Source organism: Sardina pilchardus, chromosome 21 (genome assembly GCF_963854185.1).
Source record: "Sardina pilchardus chromosome 21, fSarPil1.1, whole genome shotgun sequence".
In the NCBI taxonomy this organism is placed as follows: Eukaryota; Metazoa; Chordata; class Actinopteri; order Clupeiformes; family Clupeidae; genus Sardina; species Sardina pilchardus.
Window position 1 is genome coordinate 31,187,090 of NC_085014.1, and position 20,778 is coordinate 31,207,867.

Here is a 20,778-nt window from a genome sequence, read left to right on the forward strand (position 1 = left end):
AACGTAAAACACGGATACGGATACGTGTGGAGTGTTTCAAACGTTCATTCCGTTGATTTCGTCCGTACTTTGACACAAAATTGAGGGGCTTATGATTACGGATGAAACGGATGAAACGTTGCAATACCGAGCACTACCACACGAATATCACACGAAAAAGTGGGGGCGCTATGCATTCACACGTAAAATACGGACGGAGGTATGAAGACACCACCGGATAGAACGTGCGTACAAAATACGGACGTAAATTGCCACACGTTGAGCATGAATGGGCCTTAACTGGTTTGCTCTCGGTAACGTTATCAACAGCTAAAGACAATCTAACCTAACGTCAACGTAAACACTGTAGCAGCTAGCTAACGACAACCAAACTTACTCCAGGCTAACGTTTAACGTCGGGGTAGGCTGCAAGGCGAACACAGCTTATGGCTTTTAGACATCTCAACAGAGCAGCCTAAACGACACTGATCTTCACCCAGCGTTTTAAGTTAAGCCCAACCTGATAGACAGGCCTAGTAGTTGCACCATTTAAGTTCAAGCCTTCTTATCGCAGTCGTTTCTAATACAAACTGCATTGCTATCATTTTCATGTTTGTTTGTTAGCAATAGTCGTTTCAGCTATAGGGACTTGCCAGCCAGGCAATCATTTAAAGCTTTCGGTATTATTCACAAATTAAAAACCTTTGTTAACAGCTTATTGTGCATTCCTATTAGGACAATCACACACCTGGAGACACTTCGAAGAACATACTAGCTCGTCATCCTATAATATAGCCTATATAACATATCCTACTGTAAGCTAACGTTACATGTGCTAGATATCCTACCTGTTGCTGCATCATCGTTGATTGGCGTTGTTTGAGATTGTAGGTATTCCAATTCCTATTCTGTATTCCAATGGTGTCTAAGCCTATAGCCTAGGGCTGGGCGATATGGCAAAAAAATTTATCACGATTATTTTTCCCATATTGAACGATCTCGATTTTTAATCACAATTTTTTTTATCAGACGCACTTTGCATCCGTCGGGCTCATAGGGTCAGGGCTCCAGACTAACTTTTTGCGTTGGTTGCACCGGTGCGCCTAGCTTTTTTTTTTAGGTGCACCAGCACAAAATTTAGGTGCACCCACATTTTTCATTGCATCGCCTTTAACGCCAAAAGGACACCTTTTATTGCACTCCTTTCATATGTATATAATGTGAATGATTTTTTAACAATAAAAAATCATTCACGTAGAAAAAGCTTGTCTTTATTTGAAACACAATATATAAGGAATATGCATATTCTTTATAAAGAATTATATATATACATACAGTACATATATATATATACGTATATATATACACACACATACACTGTATAATGCTTTCTACATAGGCCTACAGAAATTTTGGATATTCATGACATTCATGACTATTCATATTACAACAACGCCTCTTTAATTCAGCTGTCGGCTTGAAGCCTCAAAATATTGTAAACAAAGTAGCATAGCATTAGTTGGCTAGCTTATTATAGTCTACTGGTTGGACTGTTCAGTTTCCCCACGTGTGTTTAAGTTTCAAGGTAGGCCAATACTTTTTCTCCTTGGGACAGGCCCTTTTGAGTCTTGGAGCTGGAACACATTGAGATGATCAGTCAACTTGAATGCAAGAGTTTTAATAAAATGTGTGCAGTATGCTATGATGCTAACCGGATTTTAATTATGATTTCGCTAGTCGTCTTCTATAGGCCTACGTCATTGATTTCACGATTGTGAATGTACATGTCGAGGGGGGGTGTTCATTAAGCGCGCCGCGCACGAGAGATAGAGAGAGAGAGAGAGAGAGAGAGAGAGGGAGAGCGAGAGAAAGCGGTCCTAGGAAAGAAGGTTTACTTCATACAGTTTGGTAAAGTTGCACGCATAGTCTAGCCACGTTTACATGGCAACTTGTGAAAGAAATATATGCTTTCACCAGTGCGACCTAGAAAAATGCACTGTTGCACTGTTGAAAAATGTGGGTGCATGCAGACAGTGCGGTGCCAGGAAAGCGGGTTGTGATGGTTGTCGTGCACTTTGCTGCAGCATGTTATGCACGTGATCGAGAAAGTATACCCACAGCTGATCACCGTGATCGAACTTAATTTGATCTCGATCACAAATCGAGATCGTATAATCGCCCAGCCCTACTATAGCCTATGGCCTAGGCCTACTTTTAACCTTCATTAGTGTAGATATGAAGGCTATAGCTATCCTACCAGTCGTTTCAATGTAGGCTACTAAAGTGTCAGCTCTTGCAAATCGTTTGAAGTTGGCAACTTCATGTCAGTCTTTTAAATTCTAATAAATGAAGAGTTATTTTCCATAATAGCCTATATCCACAATTTTGATGCGTTTTCATATACTGTATCACTTTTTAAATGTGACTTTTCAGTGGAATTGTAATTGGGTTATAGTTATTTATCTATTCTTCTGTGTAGCCTAGTTGTCTTTTTAACTAGGCCTAATACAATGTTTTACATAGTCAGCAACCTTTTTGCATTTACATGCAATGGTAATTCCTTCCATGGAATTACATTTTCTAGTTCCTTCCATGGAATTACATTTTCTAGTTTTTATTTAATAGTTCAAAATGAAATGAAAAATACATAGCTGAAGTCACCGAAGTAAGACCTACGCAGCACAGTTTGAATGAAGTTTCTAGGTTAAACGGTTGAAGCTGAATTAGAAGCACAAAAAGCGTCAAAAGAATAATATCAAAACCTATAAAAACTATGAAAATAAAAAGATGTCGGATAACAGTAGAGTGCATTTTCATGCACTCTAATTAGAATGTCTTTATTGTCATTGCATTTAAGTACAATGAGATTCATAGAGCCACTCCAGCAAATGCATCAACACATACAATATGAAAATCCATTTACAACACATTCATTGCAGATTTACACCCTCCACACACACACACGCGCGGGCGCACACACACACACACACACACACACACACACACACACACATGCATACACACGTTTCAATAATAAGAAGATATCGGATAACAGTAGAGTGCATTTTCATGCACTCTAATTATTGACCATTCTGTTTCTCTGCCACTGGACTAGCCCATTGACTTACATGTGACGGGTTGGAATAAATACTGCAATGCTTCTTTACGATTGTTGGAATTTTATTTTGACAAGTTTTCGTCGTTTTGTCTTCCACATTCATGAAAGTGTTGGTTTGAATGTTGAGTCAAGTTTCATGAATCAGTCATGAATGCTTCATGTGCAGTTCATGACAGCTGCTATGAATTTGTTATGAATGAACCCGTGAAGTAAAGTGTTACCCTTTTTTTTTTTACCTCCGCCAAGGAGGTTATGTTTTCATCTGGGTTTGTTAGTCTGTTTGTTAGCAAGATAACTCAAAAAGTATTGAATGGATTTCAATGAAATTTTCAGGGAAGGTCTGAAATGACCCAAGGAAGAAACATTTATTTTGGGGGTGATCAGTATCACCGTCTGGATTCAGGAGGGCGTTATGGTTTTTCTCTTGGCGGTGTAATTGCTTGGTATGGCCACGTGGTGGCGATCTGAATAGTTTAGGTTCAAATGTATGACAACCAAGGAAGAAGTAATAATAAAAGTTATCTAGGCTTCTGGTAATGCTGATCGTTGTGTCCTTAGATATATAGTTAGAGGAACAATACATGGTGACAGAAGCTCATAAGTCATAACAGAAGGAGTCTAGAGGCACAGATAACGTGTTGGAGAAGTTTTTTGGTGTGGAGAGTGAAAACGGGTGACCTGTGGAGCAACCAACTTCCAACCAAGCTCGTGGCCCGCATGGATAAAAAGATTCAAATTCTTCAGAATGGCTTCAGGTTTGATAGAAAAAGAAGGCAAATGCCTGGTGAATTCTCTCATTTACACAGTGGGTGATGGGCTGACGATCTCCTGAGTTCATTGCCGTTGACAAAAGCCAAACTAAAGGACTATAAGCAGGCTTTTCACGGACATTTTATCGGAGTGCATAACGTTATTTTATGAGTTGCACCCAGTAGTCAGGGAGCCATGGGGTCAGACCTGGCTTTGTCGGTTAAAGTTTTTTTTTTTGCAGAATCTAGTAGACTAGGGGTACCTCTTTAAGATTTAAGAGGGTGCCCGGTGATATCCCTTGGGCAATTTCGTATATTAAGCCTTTCTTGTCCAATGTGTTGACTATAAGGCGGATATACTACAGGTGAATAGGGTAGAAAAATTAACAAGCAGATATCACTATGAAACTTCACCAGTTGATTACTTAGATCAATATGAAAAATAAATGTATTACAAGTTTTCTGAAATTTAATGTTTGGATATGCAAATTAGGTATGATGTAATTAAATATGCGCTGATTTGCATAAACGTAAAAAGATCAAATCTGAACATTGGGTAAAGCCAGTTTCAATTTTTTTCTTTTCATTTTGTTGACATAAGAAATGAAAAGTATTTTAGAGAGGGAATTATGGATATCTCATTTAGTTATTCAGTAAATCAGAAAATACTATACCAGCCTTTAAAAAATCCATTTTCGCCATGTTTTTTGGAATAAAATGTCATGTAAATCAGGCTAAGAATAATATATCAACAAACCCCTCTGCAAAAACCTTCTAAACATGGTTAGGTATAAGACTGAAAAGTTTGGTGTATGTAGATGCTTGTGAAGTGGAGATTTTGTTCTCCGAGTGAGAGAGGAAACTCATCCATATCCGCCTTATATTCAACACATTGGACAAGAAAGGCTTCATATACGAAAATGCCCAAGGGATATCACCGGGCACCCTCTTAAATCTTAAAGAGGTACACCTACTCTACTAGATTCAGCAAAAAAAAAAACTTTAACCGACAAAAGTGAAGTGTTCCTTTAAGGTTCTCGTGAGCTTTTGGCAGACCAGACCATCACTAAGCCATGGGGTCAGGTTGCAACCAACCCAGGTCAGACCTGGTTTTGTTGGTTAAAGTTTTTTTTTTTGCTGAATCTAGTAGAGTAGGTGTACCTCTTTAAGATTTAAGAGGGTGCCCGGTGATATCCCTTGGGCAATTTTGTATATTAAGCCTTTCTTGTCCAATGTGTTGAATATAAGGCGGATATGGATGAGTTTCTTCTCTCACTCGAAGAACAAAATCTCCACTTCACAAGCATCTACATACACCAAACTTTTCAGTCTTATACCTAACCATGTTTAGAAGGATTTTGCAGAGGGGTTTGTTGATATATGATTCTTAGCCTGATTTACATGACATTTTATTCCAAAAAACATGGCGAAAATGGATTTTTTAAAGGCTGGTATAGTATTTTCTGATTTACTGAATAACTAAATGAGATATCCATAATTCCCTCTCTAAAATACTTTTCATCTCTTATGTCAACAAAATGAAAAGAAAAAAAATTAAGCTGGCTTTGTCCAATGTTCAGATTTGATCTTTTTACGTTTATGCAAATCAGCGCATATTTAATTACATCATACCTAATTTGCATATTCAAACATAAAATTTCAGAAAACTTGTAATACATTTATTTTTCATATTGATCTAAGTAATCAACTGGTGAAGTTTCATAGTGATATCTGCTTGTTAATTTTTTTACCCTATTCACCTGTAGTATATCCGCCTTATAGTCAACACATTGGACAAGAAAGGCTTAATATATGAAATTGCCCAAGGGATATCACCGGGCACCCTCTTAAATCTTAAAGAGGTACCCCTAGTCTACTAGATTCTGCAAAAAAAAAAACTTTAACCGACAAAGCCAGGTTCACCTAAATTATGGCATTTGGCTCCCGGACTACAGTAGCCTAGTTAGAAGAGCAATACAGGCGGAGGTCTGCGCTCTCTGAGCGCTGTTCTAATTGTTAGCTGCAATCATTTCAACTGACATCGGTGTCTCCAGTGTCTCTCCAGTAGGCTTGAGGAAAATTCCGAATTTTAAAATTGGCCACCATTCAATTCATGAATTGGAAAATGAATTGAATCGGCCCGCCCAACAGGAAGTTGAATTGGAATTGGAATGACAGGAAGTGGATTTAAATTCATGGCAATTCAAAGCAATTCCACAGTCACACAACAGAAAGAATGTTTTGAATCTCACATACATTAAGTTTTGGGAAGGTTATACTGTGAAAATGTAATTGGTTGCTGTTTTAAGTTATACAGTAAGTTGTGTGTTTGATGCAATCATATCTGACATACCGTGAAGCTTCATTGTTAAACACTGCCCTTAAATATGTATAATAATATCTTTGAATTTCTTCTTTATTTCAAATTTGAATTGTAATTCTACTTCCTGCTTTTGACATCAATTAAAATTCAACTATTGAATCGGAATTTAGGAGTCATTCTCAAATCAATTCTGAACTTTGCACAAGCCTGCTCTCCAGGGAGGTTGAGTACAAAAACCCAGTATATTAGATGATGTGGGCCTATTACATTATACTACTGGCACAAATGTTAATCAGTCAGGGAAATTAAGATTTTACACTGTTGTGAACTGTGTGTGTTGTTTTGTTAAGAGTTATATGAGAATTCACAGTGTGTGACCTATATATAGCTCTGGAAAAAAATAAGAGAATACTGCACATTTTTCTCATGTCATCCTACTTTTGAATGTGTTGACGGATACTTAGATACAATTATGAGATATAAAGTCATAATTATGAGATACAAAGTCATAACTATGAGAAAATAAGTCATACTTTTGAGATATTAAGTCATTATAACGAGATACTAACTCATAATATGAGATACTGAGTCATAATTAAGAGACACTTTCTCACAATTATGAGCTAGGGTAAACATGGTGGTTGTATAGTTTAAAGAGAGTTGATAGTGTGAAGACAGTTTAAAGCTTAAACATTCCGGGGCAATTGCTCTGTTGCTAGTTTGGAGTTTAACACGGTTTTAAACTCGATGGTGACGCAAGAAGTCATGTGACGACTTAAGCTCCATTGCTGTGTCATATGCACCTGGTTTAACCTGCCGCTGCGTTTTACCTTGATCTCAATTGCTGTCTTCAAGGAAATTCAAATCACCCACTAGAGGGCGCATTTAGTGCGTGTAATCTCGAAAGGGACATGGTTGTCCGGTAGACTAAACCATAGTTTGCAGGATAGCTAGATAGGTGACGGCTTACGCTTCATAAACTGACACACACACACACTGTTGGCTAGTTTGGACTTATTACAACATACACAGTAGGCTACAATAAAAGCTACAAGATAGCAGTTGCTTAAGTAACAAACAACGAGTATTCGTAAAATAAAAAGCCTAATGCACGGTAGATCGTACCGTCAACCCTCAATTATGGTCTTTATTTAGGCTACTTAGGCAGCGCAAAGCAAAGGCCTTTGAGGCAGACTTCCAGGCAGGAACTATTTGTTACGTGCATTTTATTGTGAGACCAGAGACACATGTGTTTTGTTTCTAGTGGCACCGGTAGGCTATTAAAAGCAGTAGTTTTCGGTTTAGTTTGGGGTTTAATTTACTTTTGGACTGTTTGGTGATGTTGCTAAATGTTGAGACTGATGGGCACTGAAATATGGGGGGTATTTGAAGGTTCACTATTAAGTTTCATGTTGTTGAAAAAGGATTTCCACCCGCTTGTTTGCTTGTTCCTGCTTGTTTGCGGAGGTGCTTTGATTTGGTTTCATTCATTGACTGTGTGCTGTGAAACCTTATTGCATAGTCTAGATTGAGTTTTTTTAATTATCGGTAGGCCTAGGCTATTTATATGAAACAATGCAAGAACCGCATAAACATAAAGAAAAAAAATAATTGAAAAAATAGGACTATACTGTTTGAATTGCGGTAGGCCTACTAAAATGTGTCGGGATGGCAGCATGCTGGAATCGGGGCATGTCTGACAAAAAAAACATGCCAAAGTGGAAGCAACATGACAGACTGGCGGCAACCAAGTATAGGCTAGATTAATCTACTGGCCGAAACGAACAAACAGTCACATTTAAGGCTGGCTTACATTGCACGATTTTGGTCTGTTTTAACAGTCGGCGACTAAATTCCCAAAAAGTTGTACTAGAATCTCGGCGTGCTCCCGTCATCTAAATCGTTTAGTGTAAGGTGCCAATCTTAGCGGTTTTAAGTCCGTCGGACAAGTTTTGCCGTCACGACAATATCAAACATGTTTTCAGTCGTGGCTCATGCAAATAGTGACGTGAACATTAAAAACCAATAGTGACCTTGCTCCAACACGAAACAGGAAGGGGCAAAATAGGCGACAGCTGTAGCCTATATGATTATTTGTTATTTCATTTCTTGTAATTTATTAGTCGGCTATTCTACGTTACAGAACAACTCTGTTAGTGATGTCACACATCAAACAATGCTGCAGAAACACGAAAAAATTGATATGAGTAGGCTATCATGTGAGTTCCTGTTGATGATGACGTGTAGCCTAGTGCACGATGGAAATAATTTGAAGGAATCTAGCAGCAATCTTGTAAATAGTGACCCACAGTCTTTGCAAAATCCTAATCTGAGACTGGCCTGTAACTAGACTGTGACTAAAAAATCAATGAATTGTCTTTAGATGTGAGAGGGTCTGAGACTGTAGTCTTTCAAAAATCTTTTCCAAATCTTTGCAAAGTCTGTCAATGTAAGGTAGGCTTTAGTTATTTTGTGCAATGGATTTGTGGGTATTGAAGTGTAGCCTATGTGAGCTGAGTTGTGTTTGTTAAATAGTTTAGCCTACACAGACTACAGTCTGTGAGTCGACTTTCGTTTTGACATGTCGGAGGCATAGCGGGCTTAACGCAAGGATAATTGTCTCATTGGATATTCAAAGAACTAACTCTCCACTAGTAGAGTTGAATTTGCCTACTCTTACTACAAAATATCTAGAGAGCACTCTGTTTGCGGGGGTACAGTGACCTGTTTGGGCGGGCCTGGACTCGTAAGGCCCCCCCTTGATGCTGACGCTGACTAAACATCACCTAAATTTTACAGAAAATGAACATTCATGCTTAACACAAAATGTAACATTTATTAAATTAGAACTGCAAACAAGAAACAGAAAACAAGAAATCAGAAAACCTTTACAGGATAAACATCAAATCATACTAGGGATGTTTTACTACTTTCCTCCCTGTCTTTCAAACACAAATATACAAAGAGAGAAGGGGGGTGGGGGACAACAAATGAAACATTGTCTTGCAGGTCTAGGTGTGAGATGTCGAGTGTGTCCTGCCCTCCAAGACCGGAGTCATCAAGCCCTCCTGTTTTCTGTAAATGAGACATTCTAATTAGAGTGTACTACTACCCAACAACACATGCCTCGAATAGAAGTGATGATAATCAATGTCACACAAACTACATATCTAGCTAAACGTAGATAATAGCTAGACAGACAGTTAACGTTAATCAGCCATGTTAGCAGCCAAACTTTCCCTCGGGGTTCGAGCAATGTAACTTAAGCCTACCTTACATTGACAGACTTTGCAAAGATTTGGAAAAGATTTTTGAGAGACTACAGTCTCAGACCTTCTCACATCTAAAGACAATTCATTGAGTTTTTAGTCACAGTCTAGTCACAGGCCAGTCTCAGATTAGGATTTTGCAAAGACTGTGGGTCACTATTTACAAGACTGCTGCTAGATTCCTTCAAATTATTTCCATCGTGCACTAGGCTACACGTCATCATCAACAGGAACTCACATGATAGCCTACTCATATCAAAGTAATTTTTTCACGTTTCTGTCACACATTGTTTGATGTGTGACATCACTAACAGATATAGAGTTGTTCTGTCACGTAGAATAGCCGACTAATAAATTATAAGAAATGAAATAACAAATAATCATATAGGCTACAGCTGTCGCCTATTTTGGCCCTTCCTGTTTCGTGTTCGACCGAGGTTACTATTGGTTTTTAATGTTCACGTCACTATTTGCATGAGCCACGACTGAAAAGACTTCCGATATTGATATTGTCATAACAGCAAAACTAGAAAAAGACTGACTCCGACGGACTTAAAACCGCTAAGATTGGCACCTTACACTAAACGATTTAGATGACGGGAGCGCGTCGAGATTCTAGTACAACTCCCAAGATTTCCGCCCGATTTTGGAAATTTAGTCGCCAACTGTTAAAACAGACCAAAATCGTGCAATGTAAGCCAGCCTTTAGTCAAAGATCCAGATTCTCTGAAGTGGCTTCTGATGAAGTATCTTGTTCCGCCCTAACAATCTTTCGCTTAGCTTCCTAGCAAGCTATGCTGCCGTACAAAGGCAAAACCCCTTAACATCATATTTTGTCAAAAATGAGTTAATGTCATTTTTGGGGTATTTGAGACCTCCTTTATCATGTGAATGAATATCGTTAGTCAATTTAATCGTTTTAGCGAAAAAATAAAGGGCTCTGACAGCCGTAACTTCCAAAACCGTAAGACAAACCACAATAGAACGCCTTAACAGTTATGATAAGGCTTTTAGCCTTTGTGCGGGCACGCTGAAGTTGAGTTAAGCTGTTCTGGCTTTGGTAAACCAGGCTTCACGACAGATGTTACTGTACCGCCGTGATGTTACGGCTACTCTAGCTTTGACCTACCGTCAAAGTTTGCCGTCACCAAACCACATAAGCTAGTTTGCGAGAACAACACTTAGCTAGCCAGACAAACTGCTCAGTATGCAGTAGGAATTAAAGCAAGGTGATCAAGCTATAGATTGTATGTTTTACAGGTTGTCATACATGTTGTGATTTTCGTTCAGGGCGATGGTTCAGATCTGTCGATGTCTGTGACAGCCCGGAGCTAATCTGAATCACGTAGCAGCTAACGTTGAGGCTGACACACCTCCTCATTTAGCGGAGCCTCATCAGACGCCGAAAACCAATTATTAAAACAACATACAGGCATCCTACCTTTCCATGCAATCCGATGTAATCAATGGAAGATATAATCCATAGCAAAGCACGTAATCTGCATCCAAAACAATCCGTACATGTTTGAACCATATTTTCTTCTTGCAGATGTTCATGCCAGATCTTTCACAAATCCATATTGCTAACAAAGTAAGCTAACCCCGATGGTAAAAGTAATTCCAACTTTTTTTCGGTGGACCCTGTCCATGTTAGCCTATCTCTGAATTAAAAAGTAGTAGCCTAATCCAAGTCGAGTTTGCTGACTGTGCATCTTGAGCAGTTTGGTGGCATTTAACCTTTAACCCTTAAATTTGATTGACCACGTTTGTAAACATGGGACATTGTTTTTCTCCTGTATGGGAGAGACTAAACTTCCTTCCTCAGGTGATTTCAGGTCCTTATGCAAAATAGCCTATAGAATTAGTTATGGGCCTGTGGCTCATCAAGGGTCAATCAGTATTCAATATCAATGAGATAGGTATGTATATATATATATATATAGTATATATTTTTTTTATTATAATAGAGTAATACAATAATAATCATTATCAATTACTCTAATTATCATCATCACTGAACTGGCTATTTGCAGACTGTGCGCCCCCTACTTATCCAACCTGGGCCTTCCGGGTCTCGTTGCTTGTGAACATGGAGGATGAGGAACGGTCTAATCAAATGTTTAATTAATTATTACTCTAAAATCAATAAATATACTGTACCTTTGTATTAAATTATAATTTAATTATCTGTATTGAGAAAATATCTCTTGTATTTTAGGTAAGTTTAGTGTTGCTGCGCTATCCTGATCATTATAGCACTTTGTAGGAACAACCAATGGTCTATATAATTAAAAATAAATACCATGATGACTAGACTTGGTTAAGTGTTCTTATATTGGATGTAAGTATGTTGAACAGCAGGCAAATATTTATTTTATGTCAGTTAATGCCTTTTGCCTTTGCACCACTCCTCCATTTTGTGCATATGATACAAAGGCAGGGTACAGTAACAGCCAAACAAGGGTCAAAGGTCAATTTTGAGCTCAATTTTTTTTGTATACAAACATTTCTTCACCTTATCAACAACTTGCCAAGTTTTGGGAGTCCTACCTAAAAAACTTTTGTCGGGACAAAAAATAAACTTTAAAGTCATTTTTCTCAGTTTCACACTCTAGCGAGTTAAGGTCTTTTGCCTTTGCAGGGCAGTATGGGTGTAAACAAATGAAAGTCCATTTTCCATTTACCATAATTCAGAAAATCAAGGTACTTGTCACCCTTTAATGGGTCCCTGTTGCTTTTGGAATGACATTCTCGCCTGTAGGACAATACCTGGAACAGTTTTGAGGAGATGCATGTACAGTTAGGAACAAAACTAGATGTACTGCAAAGCGATACACAATATGACCGCCGCTCAGTCCTGCACATTCTCTCCGCAAATATCAATTACGCTTTTGTTTCCATCGCCTACTCCATCCCTTACTGCAACTTTTATGTATGTAAATGAGTGTGTGTGTGCGCTTGCTTTTGTGTATGAGTGCTTCTCTGTCTATGAGTGAGTGTGTGTCTGCTTGTATGTGTGTGTTATGTGTCTGTATGTGTATATGTTCACTGTGTTCTCTGCTGTCACTGTCACTCCAATATCAGATCACACACACACGCAGGCACACACTCACACACACATGCGCGCGCGTGCACACACACACACACACACACACACACACACACACACACACACACACACACACATACACAGGCACACACTCACACATGCACACACATGCACACAAACACACACACACACACACAGACAGACACACAGATACACCCACAGAGAGAGAGAGAAAGAGAGAACACACACAGAATACACACAGATAACACAGAACACACACAGACACAGAGAGAGAGAGAGAAAGAAAGAGAACACACACAGAACATGCACATACACACATATACATGCAAACACACACATGGGCACACAGAAACCCCCCCCACACACACACACACACGCACACACGCACACACGCACACACGCACACGCGCGCACACACACACACACACACACACACACACACACACACACACACACACACAGGCTATAGTACATCACACACACACACACACACACACACAGGCTATAGTACATCACACAAACACACTCACTTCTCAGCTCTGGTGGTCTCACACAGTGCTGCATCTCAGAAAACGTACTCAAAGATGTGTGTGTGTGTGTGTGTGTGTGTGTGTGTGTGTGTGTGTGCACTGTGCATCTCGTGTGTGTGTGTGTGTGTGTGTGTGTGTGTGCACTGTGCATCTGTGTGTGTGTGTGTGTGTGTGTGTGTGTGTGTAGGTGTGTGTGTGTGTGTGTGTGTGTGTGTACTGTGCATCTGTGTGTGTGTGTGTGTGTGTGTGTGTGTGTGTGTAAGGGTGTTTGTGCATGTGTTTGTGCAATTTTTTATGTACATGTGTGTATGTGCTGGTGCGTGTGTGTGTAGGTATGTGTCTGTGTGTGTGTATTTATGTGTGTGTGTGTGTGTGTGTGTGTGTGTGTGTTCCTGCATGTTTGTATGTTTGTTGCACCCAGAGCAACCATTCTCTTTTAAAACATATATATTTGGAAACTAGTTGATTAAAGGTTTCTAATTGTGTCACTTATTAGGACAAAAACTAGCAGAGATTGAGATGTGTGTTTGGAACAGTTTTTCAAAGCCCCAGGGGGGGATTTAGACTCCAGAGGAAGATACCACCATCTACAGGCCGATGGGTATACAGTCCTGAATGTACACATAAATCCATTTATTTTATAGCCCCCCATGGATGAAATTCCACAAAACTTGGCATACTCCCACAGGGTGTCAGGTTAATCATACACATGAAATTTGGCGCAGTTCATCTCATCTGAAGATAGGGGCAATTGAAGCAATATTACATTGCATTTTAAATTTTTACCATGGGGGTGCAAATCACAAATGACTGGTTATAAGCTAAGTTGATGCGAGCTCTTGAGACCAACATACCATAAACATTTTGTCATCCTCTGTGCCACGGTTCAGGTAGTTATGTAGGAAAAACTGCAATTTTTGGGCTTCGGGCGGGGGCAGCATGGGGGGGGGAGGGAGTGACCCTCGGGGACGAAGCAAAATTTTTCCGCACAAATCTACTGGGGCTACATGCCCACCAAGTTTCATGTGCCCCGGTGTTACGGTGTCCCGGGAATCGTTGACGAAAAAAAAAAAAAAAACTTTGACAACAACTATATGACCGCTTCGCTAGCTACGCTAGCGGCGGTCATAATTATTCACACCCCTGGCAAATATTGATTTAACGTTGATTTTCTCTTCACCAAAAATTACACCCAAACGGTTGTAAGACAATGCAGGAGAAACATAGAATAAAAACATTTAGGAAAAATGGTGTGTCCAAAATGATTCATAGCCTTTTTAAATAATGAATGGAAATATCTTTATCTTTGATATATAATAATTCACAGCTCTCAAAATAATACCTACCAAGCCTCTCAATGTCTCCATAATGATTCTAGACCACAGGCAGGAATGATTCTTTGTCATCACTCTGGCCTTGCGCTCACTTATTTGATGGATTGAGGTCTGGACTCTTCCCTTGTTGGGCTATATGTTTTGCATCATTGTGTGGTTTAATGGTCCAATGATTCCTATTGGGGCGGTTCTCTCTGCCGACTGCCTGATCTTTTCCTCTAAAGATCTTAGGTGGGGATCACATTAGCCAGCGGCAAGCGGCAGGTTTCCTATTGTTCTCTATCGGTTCGGCAGCGGAATGGTGACAACGCTGGCGTAACGCTAGCGTTGAGCAAACTGTGAGTTGAACTTGGTTCAACTTTGAAGCGCAACGCTCGGCTCGTCACAATCAGTTTTGGAATGTTTAGGTATTTTAACCAATCAGATTCGTCTAAGGACGTAGCAACAAAGATTGAACTTAGTAACAAGATAGAATGTTTTGGATTATCATTATGGTCTGAGCGTTGCGTTGCGCTTGCCGCTGCCGCTTGCCGCCGGCTAATGTGATCCCTGCCTTAACGTAGCCCCTTGTTTTAGTGTTACCATTTACTATGAGAAGTTACCAGGTCCCAATGTCTGAAAAAACAATGACTCTTGGATCACAATGAAATGCTATTTCCATGTCCCATGCATGACGCTTGCAAAATAATCTATCAGCATATTTTGGGCCCTAATTTAAAAGTATCACCACTCTCATTTTAAAAGTTTGAAGGTCAATGTCTAACATACCCAGAACGCAGATAGAACCTTATAATTCTGGAATGTGCATTCCAAGAGCAAGGTGAGATACAATGCACATCACACTTTTATCGTTGTAATACTCAAGATAGTTTAATGAATATCAAATTACTGCTTGCCTAACAAACAAGCCAATCAACCAAAGGCCACGGATGAAAACATCCTCCTTGTCAAAGGATCTGTTACATGTTATGTCCGCAATATGCCATTGTATGTTGTACTATTTTTTATCTAATGTTTATGTTGCTGCCTTGGAAAAAATATTTATCTGTAAGAGTAACCTATTATCATTGGGCATAAGGGTCACCAGCGCTATCACATGATCAGAGGGTGGAAAGCATTACCAGGCCCAAGATAGGATAATCTGCATACTGGCACTCTTGCTCCCCAAAGCAAAAACTCACCAGACAAACAAATGCAATGATTGTTTTTCTCTGAGAAGTTTTACCATGCATTATTTTCAATGTATTTTCATCATTTCATTAGTTTAGTGGTTACCCAGCTAAACCTCATCACTTACATCTCTCCCTGTGTAGGAATAACCAAGACCACCTCCCTTAAGTATGGCACAGTAAGTATTGCTTAACCACAGTATACTCTATATGATATGACACGTATTTTCTTTGCCATTTCAATCAGCATTTGATTATGAACATTTACTCTTTTCTAGAATCTATATTAACAAAATGGCCTTAAGATGTCTTCAGGTGTGATACTGCATTTGTAGAGATGTATGAGGTCTGTAAATGTAAAGGTAAACCTAGAACATGAATATTGGCTTAAGAAACCCTCTTTATTCCAGGGTTCAGAAGAAGACTAGCACGGTGTCCTTGACCATTTCCCCATGCTCTAGAGAACCTGCCTCATCTACGGTCATCCAGCAGGATTCAGGCCAGGGCCAGGCCCTTTGTAACAACCCTCAGAGGGTGGGCACACACACACAACATACATACAGTAATGATACATACCTTCACAGGCATACTCGCAAGACATTTTTGAGTAAGTCAAATGTTTTGGCTTATTTGTATCTGAACAGATGCACTGACAGCTAAATGCTTTTAAGGCTATATTATTTTTGATTCACCATGCAGAGTTATTAACAAGTAGGGGACAGATGATTTTCCTTCAATCATTCAACCATCTTCACCTGCTTAGTGTACTTGACTGACAAGTCAATAGCACTGTTTAATAGTAGCAGCTCCTCGGCCGAACACTTGGTAGGGCAGATCTAGTCTAATGAAAGAACTGAACTGAATTCAAGTTATATTGTGAAAGCACAGCATGAGATGCCACTGGACCACAGGGGGTGCACCGGGGTCCGGACAGTCAAAGATGTTTTAATTCATTCATGAAGGGAATTCAACAGCATGTTATTTTCTTGATATCCATGTCAAATCCACCACTGCCTGCCTTATCTTCTATATTCTTGTAAATCATCTAGGTTTGTACATGAGGATGATATAATCCAACATGTTATAATCCACAGACTAGCATGCCACAGACTTGCTGGCCTTATTTCTTTGCCTTCTTTGTGATATGTTTGCCATGATATTATATGATGTAAACAAGAAATGACCTTATCTAATTTTAAACATTTTGGATGAGTTTTGTAATGCTAAAGCATAGGTTACATTGCTTACAGGCCATTTTTGAATACCATCTAGGCTACTAACCACCAAACTTTATGTGGAGTATATGTTTCAATAAGCATATGTTAATAATAAAATGCCCAAACCTCATATGAGCCAAGTGCTTGGTGCAGTTCCATATCTGGCCAACAGATCTACATAGGGAAAACTGTGTGGCGCTGTGGAATTTCCGGGCAGAGACGTGTGCTGCCCCATGTAAAATGTACTGTTACTGTTACAGGGGAGCTACACCAGATGCGTAACTGAAGCGTTCCGTTAGCGACGGGTAAAATCTATTTTTGAAGATGGTTCTATTTTTTTCCGAATGTACGCGCCACTGTCGCGTCTGGTGTAGCTACTTCCATTGACTACGGTGGTTATTAACTGCTGCGACCGGCTGCAACATATGCGTCATAAGCAATTTGTCGATGTCAGGCGGACACCTTGTCACTCCATTTAATTTTTTATTTTTTAAAAAAAATCAGAAATCAATATTATTTGTCAATCCTCACGTCAGTCTGATCTGAAGTTTTATACAAATGTAAGAGCCCATGAGTCACAGGGGCAAGGAAAAGCTTCCTAAAATTGTGGATACATACAGGAAGAAACCTCAGACATATCCACAACTCAAGGGCCCAAACCATCTGCCTAGGGTCAGTTACAGTACAGTAAGGTAATTTTTAGTGTCAGAAAGTTCAAATAGTCCAGTGTAGGGAATAAATTGTCCATAAGGATTAGGTCTTAAGGAAAGACTTGGTTCGCTAGGATGCATGGGCAAGGAATCAGGGCAAGGGGACAACAACAGGTAGTAGGGCAGGGATGGCTGATGACTATGGTTTACCTCAAATGTGAGGTATGGGGGAAGAAAGAGAGATATAGAGTTGGTTAGTATTACTATAAGTCATGATGGTTAGTGGTAATAGGTATATCAATGGTAGTATATAATGTGATACTATAGATAGAGAGAAAGAGGCAGAGTGAGAGTTAAGAGAGCAAGGGGAGCAGAGGGAGATTGAATGATAAGACATTCCAATAAGACCCTCAGGTGGTTGAAGTTCCACACTGCACCATACCTAACTATGGGAAGCAATTAAATTTATTCATGTGCGCTGCCATTTATGGCTTTGTTTTCAATGTTACAGTAGTTTATTGCTACTATTTTGTAATATGTTTGAGCCAGATGTATTCAACCACAGACGCTAAATTGAGTAACATGGCTTTAGCATACCTGTTAAACCTCTTAGACCTCAAGCTACTTAGAAAATGTAGTGAGCTAAGCTACCAGTTACTCAATATTAATTGAAGCTTAGCTACACAAAAGCTTCCTAAAGACAAAATGTAGGCCTACATTTTGCAAAAACAGTTTACTACATCAGAATTGTGATTTACAAAACAATGAACATCACTAATAAAGTGAACCAGCTCAATGCCAAGTCAGTCCTATGGCAATGATCTAGTCAACATAACTCAAAACGCTAAACAGATACAGTAACTTCATTACCTTGATTTACACGTGTGGGCAATAATGTTCAGTTCAAAAACAATAACCAAAATCAATTTGAGAAAAACAGGCTCCTTGTAATAGTGAGAGGAAGGTAGAGCCTATACTGAGAGAGTGTGCATATGTGTCCCAAATTACATTTGGCCATTTCAGGGTCAGTTCATTTTGCTAGGATACCAACATGGCTCAATTTAGCATGATAGCCTATTCCTGACCTGCACTGATATGAAGAACCTATTTGATAGTTACTTTATTTGTCATTCACACAAGTGAAGTTGTGTTTTTTTGTTGACAATCAATGCCTGTTCACTGTTAGACTGTAGACATTCTATGAAATTGAAATGGTGTTAAGGTGGTGTTAAGGTGCTACATTTTCTCTTTAAGGCTATAGAAAGTGCAGCCTCCAAACAAATCACAGAACTTCTCTCACAGAACGAGCTTCTTGATCCCAACCAGACTGGGTTCTAAAGTGGCCACTCCACTGAAACGGCTCTGTTGTCAGTGACTGAAGCCTTCAAATTTGCCAGAGCAGCTATTCAGTCCTGATTTTGCTTGATTTATCAGCTGCTTTTGACAGAATCAACCATCGCATCCTACTATCCATACCATACTCCCAAACACGGGCATTTTAGGCAAAGCACTCTTTGTAAATAAAAAGCAATTCTTTAAATTGAACACTAGAGGTCATATCACTTGTGAAGTAACTCGTTCCAGAAAGGAACTCCCTCTTCCACTCAGTCTGTCTCTCTCTCCCTGGTGTTCTCGCCGACACTTCACATATCCTTCCAAATAACACTCCCATAATGACCCGATTTGTGTGGTTGATTGGGATGTTACGTAGGAAACACACATAATTTTAAAATCAGTGTGGGTGTTAAAACCATTAAAGTATGTATGAACCTGGCTAGTGCTGCTTAAGCCTACCTTACATTGACAGACTTTGCAAAGATTTGGAAAAGATTTTTGAAAGACTACAGTCTCAGACCCTCTCACATCTAAAGACAATTCATTGAGTTTCTAGTCACAGTTTAGTCACAGGCCAGTCTCAGATTAGGATTTTGCAAAGACTGTGGGTTTATTACAAGATTACAAGAATTTACAAGACTGCTACTAAATTCCTTCAAATTATTAGGCGAGTTCATGATGGCTGCGCAGCACAAAAACTGCGCAGCACAAGATTCACGTGGTTAAAAATCTGTCCACTATGGTCTAGATGGGTGTTTACGACTCGGCAGTCGTTATCACATGGCCTTAACTTATCGCGGGAGCAAGGCGTGGCAAGGCGGCTGCAGAGCAGCGGCGCAGCAGCTCTCTAGGGGTGCCTCTCATGCAGCGTTTATACGTCCTCCCTCGCTCCTCGGGCCTCGATCCTCACTGATCTACATAAAGAAAGATAGAAGAAGGGATAGACTATCCCATTGTTGCCGCCCCATCATTCTTTATGTAGATCAGTGAGGATCGAGGCCCGAGGAGCGAGGGAGGACGTATAAACGCTGCATGAGAGGCACCTTAGGTACTGCGGAGCCTAGACCCTGCCTTCATGACGTCAGGACTTTGCCCTAATTGGCTTTTACATCAATGCCTCTTCATATCCACAAGGGTTCGTGTGCGTCCGTGCCTCATGTTTCGTCACATGGTCAAGTCTAGACTACGGGAAGTAGAGAGTGTACAACTTAATAGCAGCGTTTGTATCCCCTCCCCTGCTATCACCGGCACTCCACCATTTGGAGTTGAACTTGAACGCGCCGATTTCCATCATGCACTAGGCTACACGTCATCATCAACAGGAACTCATGTGATAGCCTACTCATATCAAAGTCATTTTTTCGCCTTTCTGCAGCATTGTTTCATGTGTGACATCCCTAACAGATATAGAGCTGTTCTGTCATGTAGAATAATTAGACTAATAATTTATAAGAAATGAAATAACAAATAATCATATAAGCAACAGCTGTTGCCTATTTTGCCCCTTCCTGTTTCATGTTGGAGCGAGGCCACTATTGGTTTTTAATGTTCTATCACTATTCACTATTTGCTTGAGCCACGACTGAAAAGACTTCCGATAATAGGCGCATTCGAGTTCGGATACGGCTGACTTCGGCTGGCTGCATACGTCAACGTGAGCTTGAGTCTCACCGGGAGGGGCGAAAGTTGACGCAGATGGTCCCGAACACAATTTTGCAAATTTGACAGACGTGATTCGTGTGAGACCTCGCGGGAGATATTGCGGGATTTATTTATGTATTTATACAGTAGGCTATTTAACTTTCATTCTTACTCATTAAAATGAGCATGATGACTAGTGTGACATTAATTAGTGTTTTCCGTATGTATATGTAACCAACAGCATAAAATAGCAGAATATCAAAACCTTCTCAGTAGGCTAGCCTACCGCTGTTCCAGAAATCACAAATAAGAAGGTATCCCTTCCATATCTGTTCATTTTAGTACATTCTAATGTAAGGGCAAAGATTCTACAACAGAACAAGATGGATCACTT

General features: G+C 39.7%; 1 protein-coding gene across 3 annotated transcripts in view; it reads left to right on the forward strand.

Annotated features, from left to right (window-relative positions):
* The window catches only part of myot (myotilin), a 198,288-nt gene that overhangs the window by 12,865 nt on the left and 164,645 nt on the right, over positions 1-20,778 (forward strand). For all 3 annotated transcript variants that reach the window (XM_062524864.1, XM_062524863.1, XM_062524862.1), the window contains exons 2-3: positions 15,686-15,720; positions 15,952-16,075. In XM_062524864.1, coding sequence (XP_062380848.1) covers positions 15,713-15,720; positions 15,952-16,075 — 132 coding nt within the window. In that variant the 5' untranslated portion in view covers positions 15,686-15,712. The remainder of the gene's footprint in view (positions 1-15,685; positions 15,721-15,951; positions 16,076-20,778) is intronic.